Source organism: Cucurbita pepo, chromosome LG05, assembly GCF_002806865.2.
Source record: "Cucurbita pepo subsp. pepo cultivar mu-cu-16 chromosome LG05, ASM280686v2, whole genome shotgun sequence".
Lineage (NCBI taxonomy): Eukaryota > Viridiplantae > Streptophyta > Magnoliopsida > Cucurbitales > Cucurbitaceae > Cucurbita > Cucurbita pepo.
The window spans coordinates 797,820-816,491 of NC_036642.1; the positions used below are offsets into that span (position 1 = coordinate 797,820).

At 34.2% G+C, this 18,672-nt stretch overlaps 3 protein-coding genes across 7 annotated transcripts; all 3 read left to right on the forward strand.

Annotated features, from left to right (window-relative positions):
• The first annotated feature begins 1,091 nt into the window (after window positions 1-1,091).
• LOC111795649 (bZIP transcription factor 16-like) lies at window positions 1,092-9,465 on the forward strand. Of its 4 annotated transcripts, XM_023678190.1 has the most exons (13): window positions 1,092-1,292; window positions 3,405-3,518; window positions 4,369-4,425; window positions 4,531-4,605; window positions 6,141-6,230; window positions 6,326-6,385; window positions 6,475-6,644; window positions 7,056-7,110; window positions 7,516-7,558; window positions 7,641-7,915; window positions 8,381-8,458; window positions 8,575-8,700; window positions 9,023-9,465. In XM_023678190.1, exons 2-13 carry the CDS (start codon window positions 3,453-3,455, stop codon window positions 9,131-9,133), a joined length of 1,206 nt encoding a protein of 401 aa, XP_023533958.1. In that variant the 5' UTR covers window positions 1,092-1,292; window positions 3,405-3,452; the 3' UTR covers window positions 9,134-9,465. The 4 variants fall into 4 exon arrangements, with proteins under 4 accessions (XP_023533958.1, XP_023533961.1, XP_023533959.1 ...); XM_023678193.1 differs by lacking the exon at window positions 1,092-1,292 and having other exon boundaries at window positions 3,433-3,518; window positions 4,353-4,425; window positions 6,116-6,230; XM_023678191.1 differs by lacking the exon at window positions 1,092-1,292 and having other exon boundaries at window positions 3,433-3,518; window positions 4,353-4,412.
• An 894-nt stretch (window positions 9,466-10,359) lies between these two features.
• LOC111796186 (UV-B-induced protein At3g17800, chloroplastic) lies at window positions 10,360-13,384 on the forward strand. Its single transcript, XM_023678930.1, has 3 exons — window positions 10,360-10,579; window positions 11,229-11,503; window positions 12,222-13,384. The coding sequence occupies exons 1-3, from the start codon at window positions 10,448-10,450 to the stop codon at window positions 13,030-13,032; spliced, it is 1,218 nt and encodes a 405-aa protein (XP_023534698.1). The 5' UTR covers window positions 10,360-10,447; the 3' UTR covers window positions 13,033-13,384.
• A 2,078-nt stretch (window positions 13,385-15,462) lies between these two features.
• Window positions 15,463-18,575, forward strand: LOC111795315 (probable xyloglucan endotransglucosylase/hydrolase protein 30). Of its 2 annotated transcripts, none has more exons than XM_023677653.1 (5): window positions 15,463-15,893; window positions 16,013-16,113; window positions 16,418-16,626; window positions 17,863-18,294; window positions 18,391-18,575. In XM_023677653.1, exons 1-5 carry the CDS (start codon window positions 15,686-15,688, stop codon window positions 18,476-18,478), a joined length of 1,038 nt encoding a protein of 345 aa, XP_023533421.1. In that variant the 5' UTR covers window positions 15,463-15,685; the 3' UTR covers window positions 18,479-18,575. The 2 variants fall into 2 exon arrangements, with proteins under 2 accessions (XP_023533421.1, XP_023533422.1); XM_023677654.1 differs by having other exon boundaries at window positions 17,863-18,217; window positions 18,314-18,575.
• Window positions 18,576-18,672: the final 97 nt, after the last annotated feature.

Consider the following 18,672-nt stretch of genomic DNA (forward strand, 5'->3'; position numbering starts at 1 on the left):
TTTTAGGCCTTAAATTTCCATTAAGACAAAACAAAAATCAAATAATTATAAACTTTGCCCTTTTTCTACAACTAAAATATTATTTTTAAAAAATTAATGTGAGTAAAGTATGAGAAAATATGCCTAATTTTAAAAATTAAATAAATAGTTTTAAAAGTAAAAAAATAAATAGAAATTAAGAGAATGGATATCCGAGTTCATATGAGTATGATTGCTAAACACGAGATGTTCGAAACATTGCCTCCACAATAAATTGTTGGGAAAGACTGTCACAATGTAGTTGTTAGATTAATACTATTTTATACAACGTAGAGAAATTCCAAATTTAATTGTAATTCATATAAATGGGCTATTAGGATCGTATAAACTGGTTTGAACTTATATCTAGTGGTTATTAGAGAATACACGATATATCGATATTACGTGAAGATGTTAATACTTGAACTAACAATACCTATATGGATAAGCATATTACTGCTTGAGTTAAGTAGACATTTAATCAATATTAAAATTCAACTAGATAAGGAACAATAAAAAAATAAAAAAAAAAATAAAATGTGTCAATGACTATTTTGCCCCTCTCATTTGTTGAACTACTTCAGCCAAGTGGTTGCGAGCTGGAGCTGCCGCAACGTATGACTATAGTCATGGAACTCCAATAGAGAGAACAATAAGAATAACGAGCGTGGAACCAATTAAGAGGACGATAAGAGCAGTGGACAAGTGCTTGATAGTCCAATAGCTATCAGGTACGAGAAATTGACTCGGCTTCCAACAAGTTTATGGAGAACAAGCTTAAGGGTTTGATTATTAATGACAGTAACGATATTAGTGACGATATTGAAGATAATAGTGCAACTATAAAAACTATACCTATCCATCGTAATTTTGGATTAGCTCTTAAAATTTAAATTTTAAAGAAATACTTTAATTTCATCTATTAATTATTAATTATTAATTATTAAATTAAAGAAAAAAGATTTCACTGCCCAGCTCACAGGTTCAAATTCGGACCATCAGATTCGCGGGGTAAACAAAGGTTGTCACGTGAGAAAATTTAATACATTGGGGTTAATTAAGGGTTTCGAAAAAGAAAAAAGAAAATAAAAAAGGGGTTTCGAATCTTTCCACACGTTCTCCAGAAAACAGTGGAAAACGTCAGCGACGACGTCCGTCGAGGTTCGAATCCCGGACTCTGCTCCGTGGATTATCGGGAATCCTGTATCTGGTAGCCCTCAAGGTCTTCAATCTTCAAGCTTGAGAAATTTTTGTTTCAAATTTCTCCTACTTTCGTAAGTTCTACTCCCAATTACGCCATTATGTATATTCTGATTTTTCTTTGCATCACTCTTGCTGGTCACGAGATGCTATTCTCGCAATTTAGCAGCTTAGAAATCCGTCGCTTGTTGCGTTGAACTTTATCTGAATTTCTCTATTAATTTCGCTATATTTCGTGTTAAACTGGCAGTAGTCGGAACAAAATGTTAAGTGATAGCTGAACTTTCGTGCATACTTGCAACGATTTCTTGAAGTCTAACTTTGTCTTTGCTTGCAATCACGTGCCTCGGTCTCTTAGTTTCTTTATTTTTTTTCCTAGTATGCCCAAAATCCGGAAAGAATTGAAAATCTGGCTTTATGGTTGTTATTATTTGTTTGGATTTATCGGAATCACTGAAGGTAATCATCCACCCTTTTCATTAATTTGATCATAAAATTTGATGGTAACTGGAAATTAGCATATTTATGTGCAATCAGACAGGAAATATTGAAGTTGTTGAATAGTAAAAGGGAACCCAATTATATCACTCGAAATGCAACTAATCTTTTCCCCTTTGGAATAGAGGTTCTGAAAAAATCTGGGTGGGTTCAATCATTTATCAATAAATTTACTATTGAATCTCATGACGATGCTTAGTTCCTTACGGTTGAAACTACACTATGGAAAAAAGTACTTTTCTCTCCTTCATTTATCCATTATATTCTTGCTATTCGTCTCCATCTTTATCTTTCTTTAGTCAGGTTTTCCAGATGTTCCACCTTCACTTTTGACAGATTTAATTTTTAATTATATTAATGGAAGTTGTCCTGTATGCAAAATGGGCTTTGGAAGACCTGATTTATGGATTTACCCTTTTGCTCTGAAGTTTTGTGGGAAGTTTCTGGAGCTTTTTGATGTTAGTTCGATATTGAGCTGGAGTAACGATGACATGATGGACAAGCTGATTGTCTATCCCCCTTTGTAATAGAGGGCAGTTTCTCTGGCAAGTGCGTTTACTACTTGCATTAATTGGAATTTCGGTTAGAAAATAATATGGGAATTTCAAGGGCATGAGAAATCTTGGGAAGAGACTTAGAGGGAAGCTCACTCCAATATCTCCCTTTGGGTGTTATCTACAATTTTTCCGTGATTTCTATTGTTTTTTATTCTAAACAACTTGAGTTCCTTCATCTCACTTTCCCTTTTATATCACCAATCAACCCAAAAGTTTTAAGCTGATAGGTTATAGTAAATTTAATTATATCACCCCAAAACAACTTTACAAGGGTTCGAACATCGGACCTCCTACTCTAATACCATGTTAAATCACCAAGCTGATGGGATATGGTAAATTTAATTATATCAACAATTCATCACCTACCCTCTTGTCTTGTGTGTGTGTGTGTGTGTGTGGAGGGGGGTGCTTTTTTTATGTGTGGCCCTCTCTTTTGTCCTTAGCATGTGGAAGCCACTACTTTCCTTCAAAGAGTAAAATTTGTTCAGTTTCATTGGATAAGCTCGTGCGTATGTTTAGCCGTTGATTCAATACGGTGAAAAAAGGTCTAAATGAACTTTGTCACTTCAAGTTGGTCATCATTTATCTCCAATAGGCAGATTGTCAGTTTAGTCTCGAGTGTAAATGAAGTGATGGAGTAAAGGCAAAAGAAGAAGATAGCTTGGAAAAAGCTAACAATGCACGCACACTATACATGTACACATGTATGCATATATATATGTTTTGCCTCCATATTAATAGATAACTAAGGCTTAAGGACAGTATTGAATCTCTTGTACTTACATCTATAACATGGAGACCAAATCTATATTTTCATAAAATGTAAACCAAGAGGGAGAATTTTTGCTTCCAGATGGCTTAGACAAGGTAGGTTCAATTCAAGCCAACTTGAGGAGCTTTTTTAAAGCTCTTTTGGCTGTAAGGTTGATGCTTCTCCTTCCCTCTATTTGTTGGGTTGAGTATAGTATTCGTAAAAAAGAAAAAAAAAAAAGAAGAAAGAAAGAGGAGTTTTTTTTGTTGTCGATCTTTTATGTTATCAAGGAAAGTAAGACTAGGACTACTATATAGCTTTGCTATTGTGAAAATGAGGGACAAAAACAACTGATATTATTTACGTTCTTTATAATGTAGGACATTTCAATTTTTTGTTGGAAGGAGGCGTCTATTTGATAGAGAATTATGGGTGGCAGTGAGATAAATAAATCAGCGAAGGAGGAATCCAAGTCTGCGCCTGCCACTGTACAGGTCTGCTTGTATGTTTTATTAATGTTTTATTAATTAATTTTAGGTAAAATTACAAGTTTAGTCTCCAAACTTTCAAGTTTGCTTCGGTTTGGTTTCTGAACTTTAGAAAGTGTAATAAGTTCTTACACTCTCAACTTTGATAAGTCCTTCTCCTCTTCGACATTTTTAAAAATTTATGGATGTACCAGACACAAAATTGAAAGTTTAAAGTTCAATTAGGCATAAAATTTAATTTTTTATCTATTGGGTTATTTACTTTTTAAATTTTTTTAATATGTTAGTGACTTATTAAACACAAAATTGAAAATTCAAGGACTTGTTGACATTTTTTATGTTAAGGGACCTATTAGACATAAAATTGAAAGTTCAAAAACCTATTAGGCACTTTTTAAAGTTCAAGTACCAAATAGACACAAACTTTAAAGTTTATGGACTTAACTTGTAATTAAACCATAATTTTATTTATGAAAATTTTTAAACATAGGAGCACCAAGGGAACAATTGGCAATTTCATTATATTTGTAAAGACAAACCTGCAAATCATATACAATTATCCAACATTAAAAATTTCTGCGGATAAATTCTTCAAAACAGACACAATTAACCTTGATTCACAGTTACTAGGATTCAAATACCCAGACATTTAGAATTTTAGACATCTTTGATTCACTAACATTCTATTCCTTCATTGATCAAAATGAAGTTTGAGTCTATCACTCAAAACTTCTATCTTATGGAGGCTAGTGACATGATTTTCTAAAGTTTCCAATATCTTGAGAGATTTAGCCTTCAAATTTAATTGTCTTACAGGGCTGCTTCTTAAATTTTGTATAGTTTTGTGTTCTTTCAGGAAGAGTCTCCAAACACAAGCACTGGCATTGTTAATCCTGAATGGTCAGGATTTCAGGTTCTTTTTGTTAAAGCCTCAAGTTTACATGGTTCACTATTGGATATGCATTGCGGTTTACTTCTTATCCTTTCTCATGTTTTTTTTCCCCTTCTTTTCCTTTAGGCATATTCTCCAATACCTCCACCTGGATATTTGCCAACAAGCCCCCAGGCACACCCATATATGTGGGGGGTACAGGTATGTACCGTAGCTAGACTGCTGCTTTATATAACATTGACCTTTGCTCCAAGTTTCATAATTTTCAATTAGCTGGTATCTTGTTTTCCTGGTGTTTGAGGTATTCCATTGGATGGGCAATCTCTTTAGCATATTTTAAAAGTTTCTTACTCAGGCCAAAGGTGTTTTTCGGTCATCATTTTTTCTAAAGTTCTCAATATAGTTTCTCGTGACTGTTCTTGCTCTTTCCTTTTCTATTTTTGTTGTTATTTCATAATATTTTGTTGTTAAAATAATTTGTTGCTGGTATTAACAAGTTAATTGGACTTGTTCCTGCCAGATAAGTTAATTAGTATGAGAGATTGGCTGTTCCCGAAAATAATTAATTATAAAAAAGTATTTGTTGGCTGAACGTTTGCCGAAGTTTGACATGGTTCTCACTTCTCCTCTTGAAATGGTGGATGGATGGGTCATTAAATTGCGTGGAGCTATAGAGCTGAGCTTTCATTGAAGCTTGTGATTCTGCTGGGGACAGCCAGTGGGCACCCATCTTTTTCCTTTTTTTTTTTTTAGGGGAGGGTGTTGGAGGAGGGGGGCAGAAAGAAGCAAGACAAAAGAGAGGACAAGATTTCCTCAAAAGAAACCCAGGAGAGCTCACACAAAAACACTCCATTTGGCACAAATAATACTAATAGAGTAATTATAAAAGGGGTACTTTCTATCTCTTAAAATATTTTCACAGATTGACGCTTTAAAGTGTCTGGGCTTACAAGAAGGAATTTTATCAAGATTGATAATCTAGCTGGTTTATACTCCTGCTCCTGGTGTACGGGGGAGACTTTAATGTTTGATGATGGTCTCTGAAAAGTGGATCAATGACCAAAAGTATGGAGAGATTTAGTAGATGTAGTGATTACCACATGCATATTCTTTTATTGAATGGATGGTATTCTTCATCTAATTTCACATAGCGCTAGATTCATACACTTCTTGACGTCTTTATTGTGTCTAAAGTGTGGTCGTCTCATTTTTACAACTTTTGGACCTCAAGGAAAGTTACGTGCACTTTTTATTACTTTCTTATTCTTCTTGAGATAGTGATTGCATATGGGGGTCGCACCCTTGGAACTTGAGAACCGTTGGTGGAATCATGTTAAAATGCAACATTAAGTTCATGAGTGATGTGGTTATTTGCTTAAAACCAAAGATGCCAGCATCTTATAAATATTTTATTGACAGGTTGTCCTCTTGTTTTTTACAATATTTTCTTACAACTTGTAAATATTGTAGTTATGAGTTCCTCTATGCTGGTATAAGAATTCCTGGTTGTTATGCTTACATATGTTCTTATATCTTTTTATAATCAGCCTAGCCTGTCAAAATTATCGTTGATATTTCAAATAGGCATGAGCGTCAGAGATTTTATGGAGAAGAAATTATCCATAAAATAAGGAATTATCCCCTTTTTGAGCTTCACTTTTTTAATTATTGATTAGCTGAAACATCTAAACATTTTTTCATTCTTTACCAGATAATATTCTAAATGTTTGATGCAGCCCATTATGCCCCCTTATGGTACCCCTCCACATCCCTATGTTGCAATGTATCCCCATGGTGGCATCTATGCTCATCCACCTATTCCTCCGGTACTTTTTGTAGATTTATTTTTCCTGCAGTTCGCAGTTTATATTTGCTTATATCTTGGATTATGTTAACCCTGAGCATCCCATGCTTGTCACAGGGATCATATCCTTACAGTCCTTTTGCTATAGCTTCTCCAAATGGGATTGCTGAGGCTTCTGTAAGTTTTCTGTTCCACTGGCTTGTCTTTAAAAACATCTTTTCTCAATTTGAGGACTGTGGGTGAATGACTGGAAAAAATTTACATAGGGGAATACACCAGGCAACATGGAAGGGGATGGTAAGCCCTCTGAGCTGAAAGAAAAGTTGCCAATTAAAAGATCGAAAGGAAGTCTGGGAAGTTTAAACATGATCACTGGGAAGAACAACGAGCTTGGTAAACCATCAGGAGCATCTGCTAATGGAGTTTATTCTAAAAGGTATGACATGTCATGTAGATATATTTGTGATCGGTTGTGCTTTCAATTCATGATGGTCAGACTTCCATATTTACTTGCTTTTAACTTTTGTGATTGGGGTCTTATGTGGACACAAGTGCAACGTATAGGGCAGGTATCAAGAATATAATACATTCTAAATCCTCCAAAAGGTTCAACTGGCCGACCTTGTTTTCTGCTTTGATTTTTTCTCTCAGTTCTCATTAATAATACGAAACTGTAAACTTGTTTCGCTTACTGCACACTTGAACTCCAGTCTAGTATTCTGTCGTATTGAGGTTTGACAACATTAGTTTGCATTGAGTTTAAAGAATATTTTGTCCTGTCCTTAATTTTACATCTCATCTTTCACATTTACATTTAGCTTATGTGATAATGAACCTCACTGTGCAGCGCTGAAAGTGAAAGTGAAGGTTCAAGCGAAAGAAGTGATGCTGACTCTCAAAATGTAAGCGTTCTGCGGCTACAATAACCATGTGAATGTTTATTCTATCGATTCCTCCATATTTCTTGAGGGCAGGGCGTGGGGTAGGTCCAAGCCCAAGTTTGCCCATTCCGTTTCCTGTTTTATTGTGTTTATTGTTATGTACAATTGGAGTTTAAAAGTTTATTTGTGGAGGAAAATCACATATTGAGTTATCTGTTATATTACTGAAATGTTAAAATCAATATCCATATCTTGAGAAGGATGGGTAAACATGCGCCTGTATCTATTTGGTTTTATTGTTTTACATTTACGATTGCAGTAGATGTTATATATCAACCTATTGTTGTTTGAGGGGCCCCTCGTACCACTTGGGTTCTGTCCCGACACATGTAATTTGATCTATCGTAGCTTCACTGATGTTTGTAGGATTCACAACTAAAATCTGGATCTGGGAAAGATTCTTTAGAAGGTTTGGGACTTTTTTCTATTATGCAGTCCATGTATTCAGTTTTTTATATTGATGAGGAAGTTTTTTTTTTTCTCTGGTACAGGTGGAGGGACTCCTAATGGTTTAATGCATGGTTCTCAGAATGAAGGACATAGTCTCGCTCATCCATTGGTGAACCAAACAATGTCCATAATACCAATTCAAGCTTCTGGAGCTGTTTCAGGTCCTGCTACAAATTTGAATATAGGAATGGATTATTGGGGTACTCCTACAACTTCTGCCATCCCTTCATTGGGTGGGAAGGTCCCTTCCGCTCCGGTTGTGGGAGCTGCTGCTGCTGGGTCACGGGACAGCATTCAGTCACAGATTTGGTTACAGGTTTGGTCCAACTTTGTCGAATATTGCGCTTGAGTGGGCTCGGATATCCAAAGTTATCATATAGACATGCACATACATCAATTCACTAATTATGTAAAATGATAAAATTACATTGTGGACATGGAAACTTGAATACAATTTGAATTGGGGAGGGAAGAAAAAAAAGGATAAGGACACACTTGAATTTGGTGTTAGGCCACAATATGAATGGGAATAAGTTCAACCTCTTCTTCTCATACTCTGGCCCAGGTGTACTATTTCAACTAATGAGTAATTGTAATGCATGATTTTACAGTGTTAATGCAAAATAATTCTTTAGTATTGGTAAGTACTATCAACCCGTATGGCTTGCTTGAACCAGCTTGACCAAATATCAATTTGAAGAAAAAAATATCTTCCTTCCCAGTTTTCAGTGTTTTCAGATAAAGAGAATGAGTTTTTACATGTTTTTTTTTGTGGATCTAGGATGAAAGAGAGCTAAAAAGGCAAAAAAGGAAGCAGTCAAACAGAGAATCTGCTCGTAGGTCTCGGTTGCGTAAACAGGTAATTAGGCATTTTGTAAATTTATAATCAAAGTGGACGATCTCGACTCATGCTGCCATATTTTAATTAATTGGATTTTCCTGCTTGATATATTTATTATTATTATTTTCACTTAGGCTGAATGTGACGAGCTTTCTCATCGTGCCGAAGCTTTGAATGAGGAAAATGCGAGTCTTAGGTCCGAAGTGGATAGGATTAGGAGTGAGTACGAGCAACTTCTTTCAGAGAATGCTTCTCTCAAGGTGATCCCAATAACTTGAAATCTAGACATTTTTACCATTTATCTCAATGAAGCAAAGAAAAGAGTGGGGTACGTGTATAATAAGAACGACATCGTTGAAATCGACCTTGCTATTTCACTTCCGTCTTTCCTTAAGACCCCATAGTTTTGATAATCAAGCTTGAAGATTGAATCTCCAAATATGAAGCCATGTTTGATTTTCAAGGCAGAATAGAAGTGCCTTTTCATAGACTCAGATAGGAAATGGAATCAGTGAAAAGTAATGGAAATGAAGATTATTTTACCTTGTACTCATAATTTATGTGAAATTTTATTTTCTACAGAGGAGGCTTGGAGAAAGTGATGGAAAAGAAGATCCAAGAGCCACCAAAGATGGCCAAAATGTTAATAAAGAACCTCAGCGTACATCCCGGACCGAGTTCACCAACGGGTAATTAGAATCTACCGTAGTTACTTAATTCAGCTCCAGGCACATAACCTGACCTTGCATAGCTTGTCGTTTACATTTCATAAGAACTGACCTGCGTCGTCTAGGCACTGTCGATCGTCGTTTCATTCTTACAGAGGCTTCGTCTTTAACCTTGAAGCCCCATGTAGTATCCTTGTACCCCATATTTGATGAGTGTTATGCAACATGTCAGTTGATTTTTTTTCTTGTAAATTATGTTTTCGTGCTAGTTGAGGTCGAAATCGTGGCATTTCGATATGCTTTCGAACATTGATTTGAGTTGCAGCATATTCATAATTGTATTCAGCATTTCCATCACCAAGATTCTACAGTTCTTTTGCAAGAACAGCAACCAACAGTGCTCTGAACATGCATTTCATTTTCAAGTAGAAAAAGATGTTCTATTTCCAACTTCTGGGGTCTCTGCCTTGATTCTCAGTGGGATATTGAATTCAACAAAACAAATGAGCATTTGATAGGAAATTATGAATTTCAACAAACTAGTCTAATACCGTTCGGTGTTAGTAACATTTAATAATCGCGATCGTCATGATCAAATAAGGTCTAATAATTCACTTACGTTTAAGTTTAAATAAATAGTAATAAATTTGAAATTAAAATAGTGTGATCCGAACTCTGATTAGACTAGGGAACATTTTGAAAGTTGATAGGAGTTTGAATTAGTCAAATTTTATTTAATTTTATTAAATAGATTCATAATATAATTACTACTAAATAGGTTTAGAACTTAGGTTTAGAACTTAGTAATTCAAATTAAAATATAACCCATATATAAATTATTAAGAAAAAAAAAATGTGGAAATGAACTTTGTAAATCTATTACAGATAATTAATAATTTTATTGTAAAATATTTTAAATCTTTGAAGATAATTTGAAATAAAAAGATTTACACCTGCAAATAAGTGCTTCTACTTGCACTTTTTTAAGCTTTTAATTTTGCATTTTATTTAAATTTTAAATTTTTATTCTTTTAATAAATTTCTGAAACTACAAGTTNTTTTTTTTTTTTTTTTTTTTTTTTTTTTTTTTTTTTTTTTTTTTTTTTTTTTTTTTGTGTTCCTTGTATGTTTCAAAAAAATATGTTTTTAAAATTTAATTTATTAAAATATTATTTGATATTTTTAAAATTTGACATTTGTAGTTTATTTTATTTTGTTTTATTTATTTATTATTCCGAGTGGGGGGAAAAATCTTAGTGAAAAACGTAATCCTGCGTCTATCCCTCGCGAGGGTATCATCGGTCTTCATTTGTTAAGCAACTTCTTCACGTTGCACAAAATGCAGATTTCGGGTGTAATCGGCGACGTTTCCGTCGTGTTTCCCTCGGCTGGAGGTATCAGGTCGTCCGAGCTGAGACACTGTCATGCCTCTATCGATTCGAAGAATTCCATTTCCGCTGGATTCTTTAGAGTGAGTTTTCTGTTTCCTCTTTTCTTTTCTGTAATTTCACTTAATCTAGTCAAATTGAAAGCTTCCATGGGAAAGGTTATGAAGCCTTGCTTCGATTCCACCACGCTTGTGTTTATTTTCTCTTCTTGCATTATTTTTCAACAATTCGAATTATATATACTCCGTGTTGTATGTTTGATTTGTTAGCTTATGGATTGACCTAGTGAAGATGTAGGATTACTCAGAATCGAGATTGATGACGGTGTCTTGAAGAGGAATTAACAAATAATAACTTTATGGAGTGTTTTTTTTTTGTTAAGAATCTGATGTATACTGAATGGCTATCAAATTGGCTTACATGGATCCTCATTTTTGGTGATTAATTTAAGTAAAGTACAAAGATATTGTATTGGGGAATCAAGAAAGGGAGGCTTTATTAGTTTTGCGAATGCATTGGATTGAGAAAGTTTTGAAGAGAATCTCAAATCAAAGTTGGAAAGTATTATCACAATTGTGCTTTGATACATTGGCATGGTATGGAGGACGTCATATGTTCATATGCATTACTGTTCACTTCCATCTATTTATGGTTTGGCCACAGATGCGCAGTGACAAGCTTGTCATTTTGTTTATGTAAATTTTTTTTGACCTTCTTTCTCTTGTTTAGCAGGGGTGTTCATCATTTTACATGCCAAAATCTGGATCTAGTTTGGATAAATTTCGATCAAGGGGCTTAAGTATTAGAGCTTCAGGTGATTCTCAAAATGTATTTCCAGTTGCACCTGTTCAATTTGAATCCCCAGTCGGTCAGTTATTGGCCCAGATTTTGCAATCCCATCCTCATTTACTTCCTGCAACTGTTGATCAGCAACTTGATAACCTTCAAACTGAGAGAGATTTGCAGACAGAAGAGGCTTCTTCGTCATCTCAAGATCCTCTCTACAAGTAAGTGCGTGTTTCTCTTTCTTTTCTCTCAGCAACAAATCACGTTTATAGGTTCTTAAGTAAAGATAGTGTTAAGTAAGTATATGCTGTTTGAAAGATTATGGATTAAGCTGGAATATTCATGTTTGAAATTGTTTGTTGGCCAATTTTCTCTCCCTTAGATTTAAAAGAAACAGCAATTTAGTGTGGCTGTTATAGCTATCTCCGTGCTTAACGGTTCCACATCCACCATCTAAGAAGCTCAAATACCATAGTTTAGCTGGTTTGTTTGTGTCCAACAGTTGGACATGCTGACCCTTGTTGGGCATATTTCGACACTGATTACCACAATAGATGTGTGTTAGAGGCTAGTTGGACAAAGTCAACATAGGTTTAGCATTTGTTAAGTATACTAAATAGAACATAATAATATAGGACAAAATAATAAACTTTGAGAGTGAAATATTCTGGTATAAAAATTATATATATTTCTTAAAATGTATATTTTAATTAATGTGTCGTTGCCATGTACATGTCGTAGATGTTTAAAAAATGACTATCTCCTTGTTCATGTTGTATTGTTTTCGTCTTTTATATCTCATATCCTTATCCTTGCTTCTTAGTCCACAACAGATGGGAATAAGTTTTGTACATCGACCAAATTATCAATTAATCACTTGATTGCTATTATTGGCTTTACGTGAGATGTCACTAATGTAGTTGAATCAATGAATCTTAGGAGGATAGCTGAAGTGAGAGAGAAAGAAAGGCGAAAGACATTGGAAGAGATATTGTACTGCTTGATTGTTGGAAAGTTTGTTGAGAACGACATTTCGATGATCCCCAAGATAACTGAAACCTCAGACCCTACTGGCAGGGTTGATTTTTGGCCAAACCAAGAGCAAAAACTGGAATCTGTTCACTCTCCTGAAGCATTTGAAATGATACAAAGTCACTTGTCCCTTGTACTTGGAGAACGATTTGACGGCCCCCTTACTTCCATTGTTGAAATGAGCAAAATAAAACTAGGCAAGCTATATGCAGCTTCTATAATGTATGGATACTTTCTTAAAAGAGTTGATGAACGTTTCCAACTTGAAAGGACCATGAAAACTCTGCCTGAAGCATTTACCAGAGACTTTGATAAGTCATTACCAGGAAATCAACTCTGGGATCCCGATTCCTTGATCATGATTCCACCTGATGATGAGGGAGTCGGTGACAGTGTAGGATTTATGGATACAGATGGTGGCAAATCGAATAGATTGAGATCCTATGTGATGTATTTGGATTCTGAAACACTTCAAAAATATGCAACATTGAGATCCAAAGAAGCTATATCTTTGATTGAAAAGCAGACTCAGGCATTGTTCGGAAAGCCAGACATTCGGATAGCTGATGATGGTTCGATTGACACACTCAACGACGAAGTGATCACTGTTACTTTCTCCGGGCTGACAATGTTAGTACTTGAGGCAGTTGCGTTCGGATCATTCCTCTGGGATGCAGAGAGCTATGTCGAATCAAAATACCAATTTGTCAAAAGCTGAAAGATAGGTTGCTGGAAGCATATGCTCGTGTAACTACCGCAACGGGTTTATTCAGTGATGGCGAGCGAAGAAAGGGGCTTTAGCTATGTTTTTGTCAAAGATGTATAGTGTACCTATGACTTGGACAAAGGCCAACACTTGCGTAAATCAAACTAGGAACTTGAATGATGATTCTTTTCTCTCCCCATGTCAAATCTGAGATGGCTACTTCAGAACTCTTGCGTCCTTATGATTATTTTATATGGTAGCTATTTGTAAAGTGTATTGATTTTCACAGGATTTTCCCCCTTGTGAGCCACCAATTGTTCATGGAGTTGAAGGTTGAATGTTTGAGAAAAAGTTTAGCTGGTTAGTTCACATGTTATGCATTTTTGTTTCACAAAAATGTAAAATTGTATAGAACATTTAGAGTGGTTCTTTTACGTCAATCTCAATTAGTTCAGACATATTTTTCGACAACAGGATATGCATTCTCATTCCATACTACGCTCATGTATTTTAAATTTGTATTTTAAATAAAATTTTATCAATCACTATTCAAATTAAACATAAAAATGAAAAAAATATAAATTATATATATGATGATGATGTTGGAAAAAAATTAAAATAAATACGATGATATAAGAATTTATTATACGTCTTTTTCAAGTATTTTAAAATCTGGATTAATAAATAATATGGAAGTTTTGGAAATTTGATAACATAGGCTTAGAAATTCATTCAATTCCATTTTTAGTACAGATTTTTTTAGATTTTAATTTCTAATATTTTAATTATTTGACAAAAAAAAAAAGATGCGAAAAAATTAAACTTATAATTTCACTTAAATTTAACGGCAAAATTCACCTTGTGTGAAAAAAGGGGGGAGGGGTATTTCCGACATTATACAACAAAGATTAAGGAACCTAAACGAGCTGGATGAGGACATCATGAAACCAATAGAAACGCCGTTAGTCTCTGACACGGTTTCTCCACTGAAACGTTCAACCGTCTCCGCCGTATCCAGACGGTTAGAAATCAAAGGTTACAATTTTACCATAATACCCTTGTTTTCATGGCTTAATTACAAAATTCCCATGCTCAACTTTTTCACGGGGACAATAATACCCCTATTGCCTTGAGAAATTTACCATCCACTCCTCAGATATGACCTACGGAATAACCAAAAATAATAATGAAGTCCAGCGCCTAACCTATGTTTGGTAGGTAATCACAGTGCTGTCATAAACAAACTCATCTCCTTTTCATTTTATTGCTTCAACAGTAAGAAAATATAAATAAATTATTTCCATTTTATTTTTATATCATAATTTTTAGTCAAAATATTATTAATTAAATGGAAACACCTGTCCATCTCCATTAACCATGCATTTCAACAAGAAAGATTTATTACCATTTTTTTAAAAAATATTATTGTCATTTTCCGTTTTTTGAATTAAAAAAAAAAATAAAGAAAATTAAGGTCACCAGCTCATCCAAAAATATAATTTCTTCCCTTTCTTCTTCTGAAAAATCACTTATTTTATTTTCCTAAAATTTTCCATAAAGCCTGTCAATATTAAAGTTCAATTAATTTTAATTTTTGATTTCGAGAATAATCATTATTATTTTCATTAATTAAGGTGGGATATTTGAGAATAATAATAATAAAAAAACACATAATATTACCAAAGTGGGATTGTATATATATAATTATAGAGATATTTTTCGTTGTCAAAATCCTCTTTTTTTTGACTTTAACATTAATAACTTTATTTTGCATGGATGACTATTAATATATAAAGTAATAATCAATAATAAACAAACAAATATCTATTAATTATTTAAAATATAACGTGAAGATTTAATCTTAATGTAAGTTTTTAAAACTATTATTTTGATATTTAAAAGATTTTATTTGGCCTTTTAAATATTGAAACAAACGGTTCAAGTTTAAATTTAAGTTTTAATCTGAGCGTTAAACTTGAAATTAACTATATTATAAAAATAAAAATAAAAAAAGTTAAAAAATTAACTCATATATGTATTATTTAACCATTTATGATGTCAGTGAATTATTTAGAAATAAATTTTAAATTTTATAAACTAATCATCAATAAAATTTAAATTTAAATATAAGTATGTCATTTTTTGAAAATTTAAAAAATAAATAGAAATAAAATTTAAATTTTATTGTGCGATGAATTTAAGAATGAATAAAAAAATAATTTTAGTCCAATCCAATATTTTTATTTTTATTATCTATTTATTTGTTTATTTATTTATTATTTTATTTGTTTGAATATGGAAAATAGGCGACTCATGCAATCCATCTCACGAAAATAATGGCTCTCCCGAAATATCGCGAACGTGGAAGGGCAATTTCGTCAAGTAGTATTTTAAAAACAAAACAAACACATCAGAAACTCCTTCACCCAATTTCAACCCTTCTTCTTCTTCTTCTTCTTCTTCTTCTTCTTCTTCTTCTTTCTAAACATAATTAAGCTTTCAATCTCAGACCTCTCTGATCTTCATCGTCCTCTTATTTTAGTAAGATTCTTCTTGTATATTTATATATATACACAAGTATACAGAATCACAGACGAAATATATATTTATATATATATATATATATATAGAGAGAGAGAGAGAGAGAGAAACAGAGAGAGACAGTATGGATGTTTGGCTGCGTAGCTATGGAGGTTCGAATCTCCTGATGTTGATGTTGATAATCTTCGGTTTCTTTAATTCTGTTGCGAACGCTTCTTTCAACGTCACTACCATCCGTTTCAACGAAGGCTACTCGCCTCTGTTTGGCGACGGAAACCTTGTTCGATCTCCTGACGGCAAATCCGTTCGCCTTCTTCTCGATCGCTTCACCGGTAATTTTCTGAAATCTCTGTTTATGAGTGAGTACGTGTTCGAATTTCTGCGGTTTGATTTGTGTGTGTGTGTGTGTGTGTGTGTGTGTTTTGCTCTGGTTTTTTAATTGATTTTTCAGGCTCTGGATTCATTTCGTCGAAGATGTATAAACATGGATTCTTCAGCGCGAGAATCAAATTGCCATCCGATTACACCGCTGGCATCGTTGTAGCCTTCTACGTAAGTAGCGATGGATGAAGTTTTGTTTAATCATGCCTTAATTGTTTGGTTGCTGAGAGAAGTTAAAAGCCGCGAATATTGAATAAAGAAAATTTTACCGGAATTTCGGTCAAACAGAAGTCGTAACCGTTGAATTATTTAATCGAACAGAGAAACTGAAAAATGTATTCATTTATTGTGAGGAAATGAATGAGAACTTTTCTTATAATGTGAATGAGAACTTTTCTTTCATCCTCCTCCATGATTGCTTGTGATGATCGCCGTGAATTTTGGTTCATTTTCGTGCATTTTTCGCCCATAACAGACCTCGAACGGTGACGTATTCGAGAAGAGTCACGACGAGTTGGACTTTGAGTTCTTAGGGAACATTGAAGGAAAGCCGTGGAGGTTTCAGACCAATCTATACGGAAATGGAAGCACGAACCGGGGTCGTGAGGAGCGGTATCGGCTATGGTTCGACCCGACCAAGGAGTTCCACCAATACGGCATTCTATGGACCGCTCACAATGTCATGTAAGTACTTAAATTAACTTTCCAATTCGTTTTCATTTTTAACTTTATTGTGAGCTAATACACTTCGTTCTGTATTTTTAAAAGTTGTTTATTAGGAATTTTAAAATTACAATCAATTAAAAATAAGGGTAGATATTGAGAGCCTAAGCCGAGGGTAATGGAACGAAACGGAAATTGGAAAAGTTCAATTGGGTGTGGAATTTGATGGATGGTTGGTTTGGTTCCACCACGATTGAACGGTCACTAATGGAGAGATAGGTACAACTTATTTTCATTTCAGTTTTTCCTGAATCGTTGTGTCCAGAAATTTCATTATTTCAGTTTTCATTTTAGGAATTGATTATAGGAATGGGGAGTGAGAGAGACAATGAAAGTTTTTTTTTTTTTTTTTTTCAAAACATATAGTGGTTGACTCCTTATTCGCAATATATTTTTTTTCTTTATTTAAAATGAAATCTTAGCTAAATTATAAAATAAAAAAATATACAAACACATTGAAAATTAAACGGATTATCAAAAGAGGGTTCTGAAGAATTTTGTAGTTTATTAGACTAAACTATTTAATTAAGTTACTTTTAAAAAAGAATCCATCATCATAGAAGTTCAATATGGTGTACTTTTATTCTTATGCTGGTGTCTTTTGTTGTTGTTATTATTTTATGGAAATTATAGGGCCAAGGAATCATTTTAGGAATAATTGAAGTGAAAATTCCTGTTAGAATCGTGAATTTATTAATAGAGACTTCAAATTAAGTAATTGGGTCAGTTTGTTGAAGCATATGATAGAGAATGAAAAGGAAAACAGTGGGAAGTGCATTGCACAAAGTCAGAGTTAGGCTTTCCATACTCCCAAAACTACTTTTCGTTCTTTTTAGTGAAAGGCCGAAACAAAACTTGTGAACAAAGCTACAAATTGGGTCTCACATGGCAAAGTAAACACTACCCATTCACAAATCACAACGGGTATATCCATGTGATGCCTCTGGTTTGCTTTAAACTAAAGACTTGGATGAGCATTTCTGTTTAGGGTCCACCACTTTGATTTGACTCTTAGTTTTCCTTTCATTTTGCTCCCTAATTATCATTCCTCCCCCTTTCCCTCTCTTCAAGCATGATTCTTTCTTTCTATGATAGTAGGTTTGGTTTATTCTGAACTAATTTTGCATCCATTNTTTTTTTTTTTTTTTTTTTTTTTTTTTTTTTTTTTTTTTTTTTTTTTTTTTTTTTTTTTTGTAGATTTTACATTGACGAAGTCCCCATTAGAGAAGTGGTGAGAAATGAAGTAATGGGAGGAGATTACCCTACAAAGCCAATGTCCTTGTACGCTACAATTTGGGACGCCAGCAATTGGGCAACTTCAGGAGGCAAATACAAAGTCAACTATAAATATGCACCCTTTGTTTCTGAATTCAAGGACCTTGTTTTGGATGGTTGTGCTTCTGATCCCATCCAGGAGGTTCTAGAAGCTTCGGACTGCACTGAGCATAACGCCCACCTCAACGTTCAAGACTTTGTCACTGTGACACCCAAGCGCCGTGCCGCAATGCGCAACTTTCGCCAACATTTCATGTACTATTCATACTGTTATGATATACTTCGATATCCTATCCCGCCACCAGAATGCGTCATTATCCCCTCCGAGCAACGGCGTTTCAAGGACACTGGAAGGCTGAAGNACTGTTATGATATACTTCGATATCCTATCCCGCCACCAGAATGTGTCATTATCCCCTCCGAGCAGCGGCGTTTCAAGGACACTGGAAGGCTGAAGTTCGGGGGTAGCCATCGCCGTCGCTCGAAGAGGCGAGGCAGAAACCCAAGTGTTTCCACGGATAACCAATCTAGTATGTAACTCGTATTCACAGACTATAGAACATTCCTTTGTCTAATAACATTGTGTATTTTTGTCCAAAAGTACAATAAAATGAATCTATTGGTTTAATTTTTAATAATGTTTCAACTTTTTGTTCTGATTTTGATGTCTTGACAGGCAGTCTTATATTTTCATGTTCAAAGAGTAAGAATGAGAGTTTATCGCTTATTAAT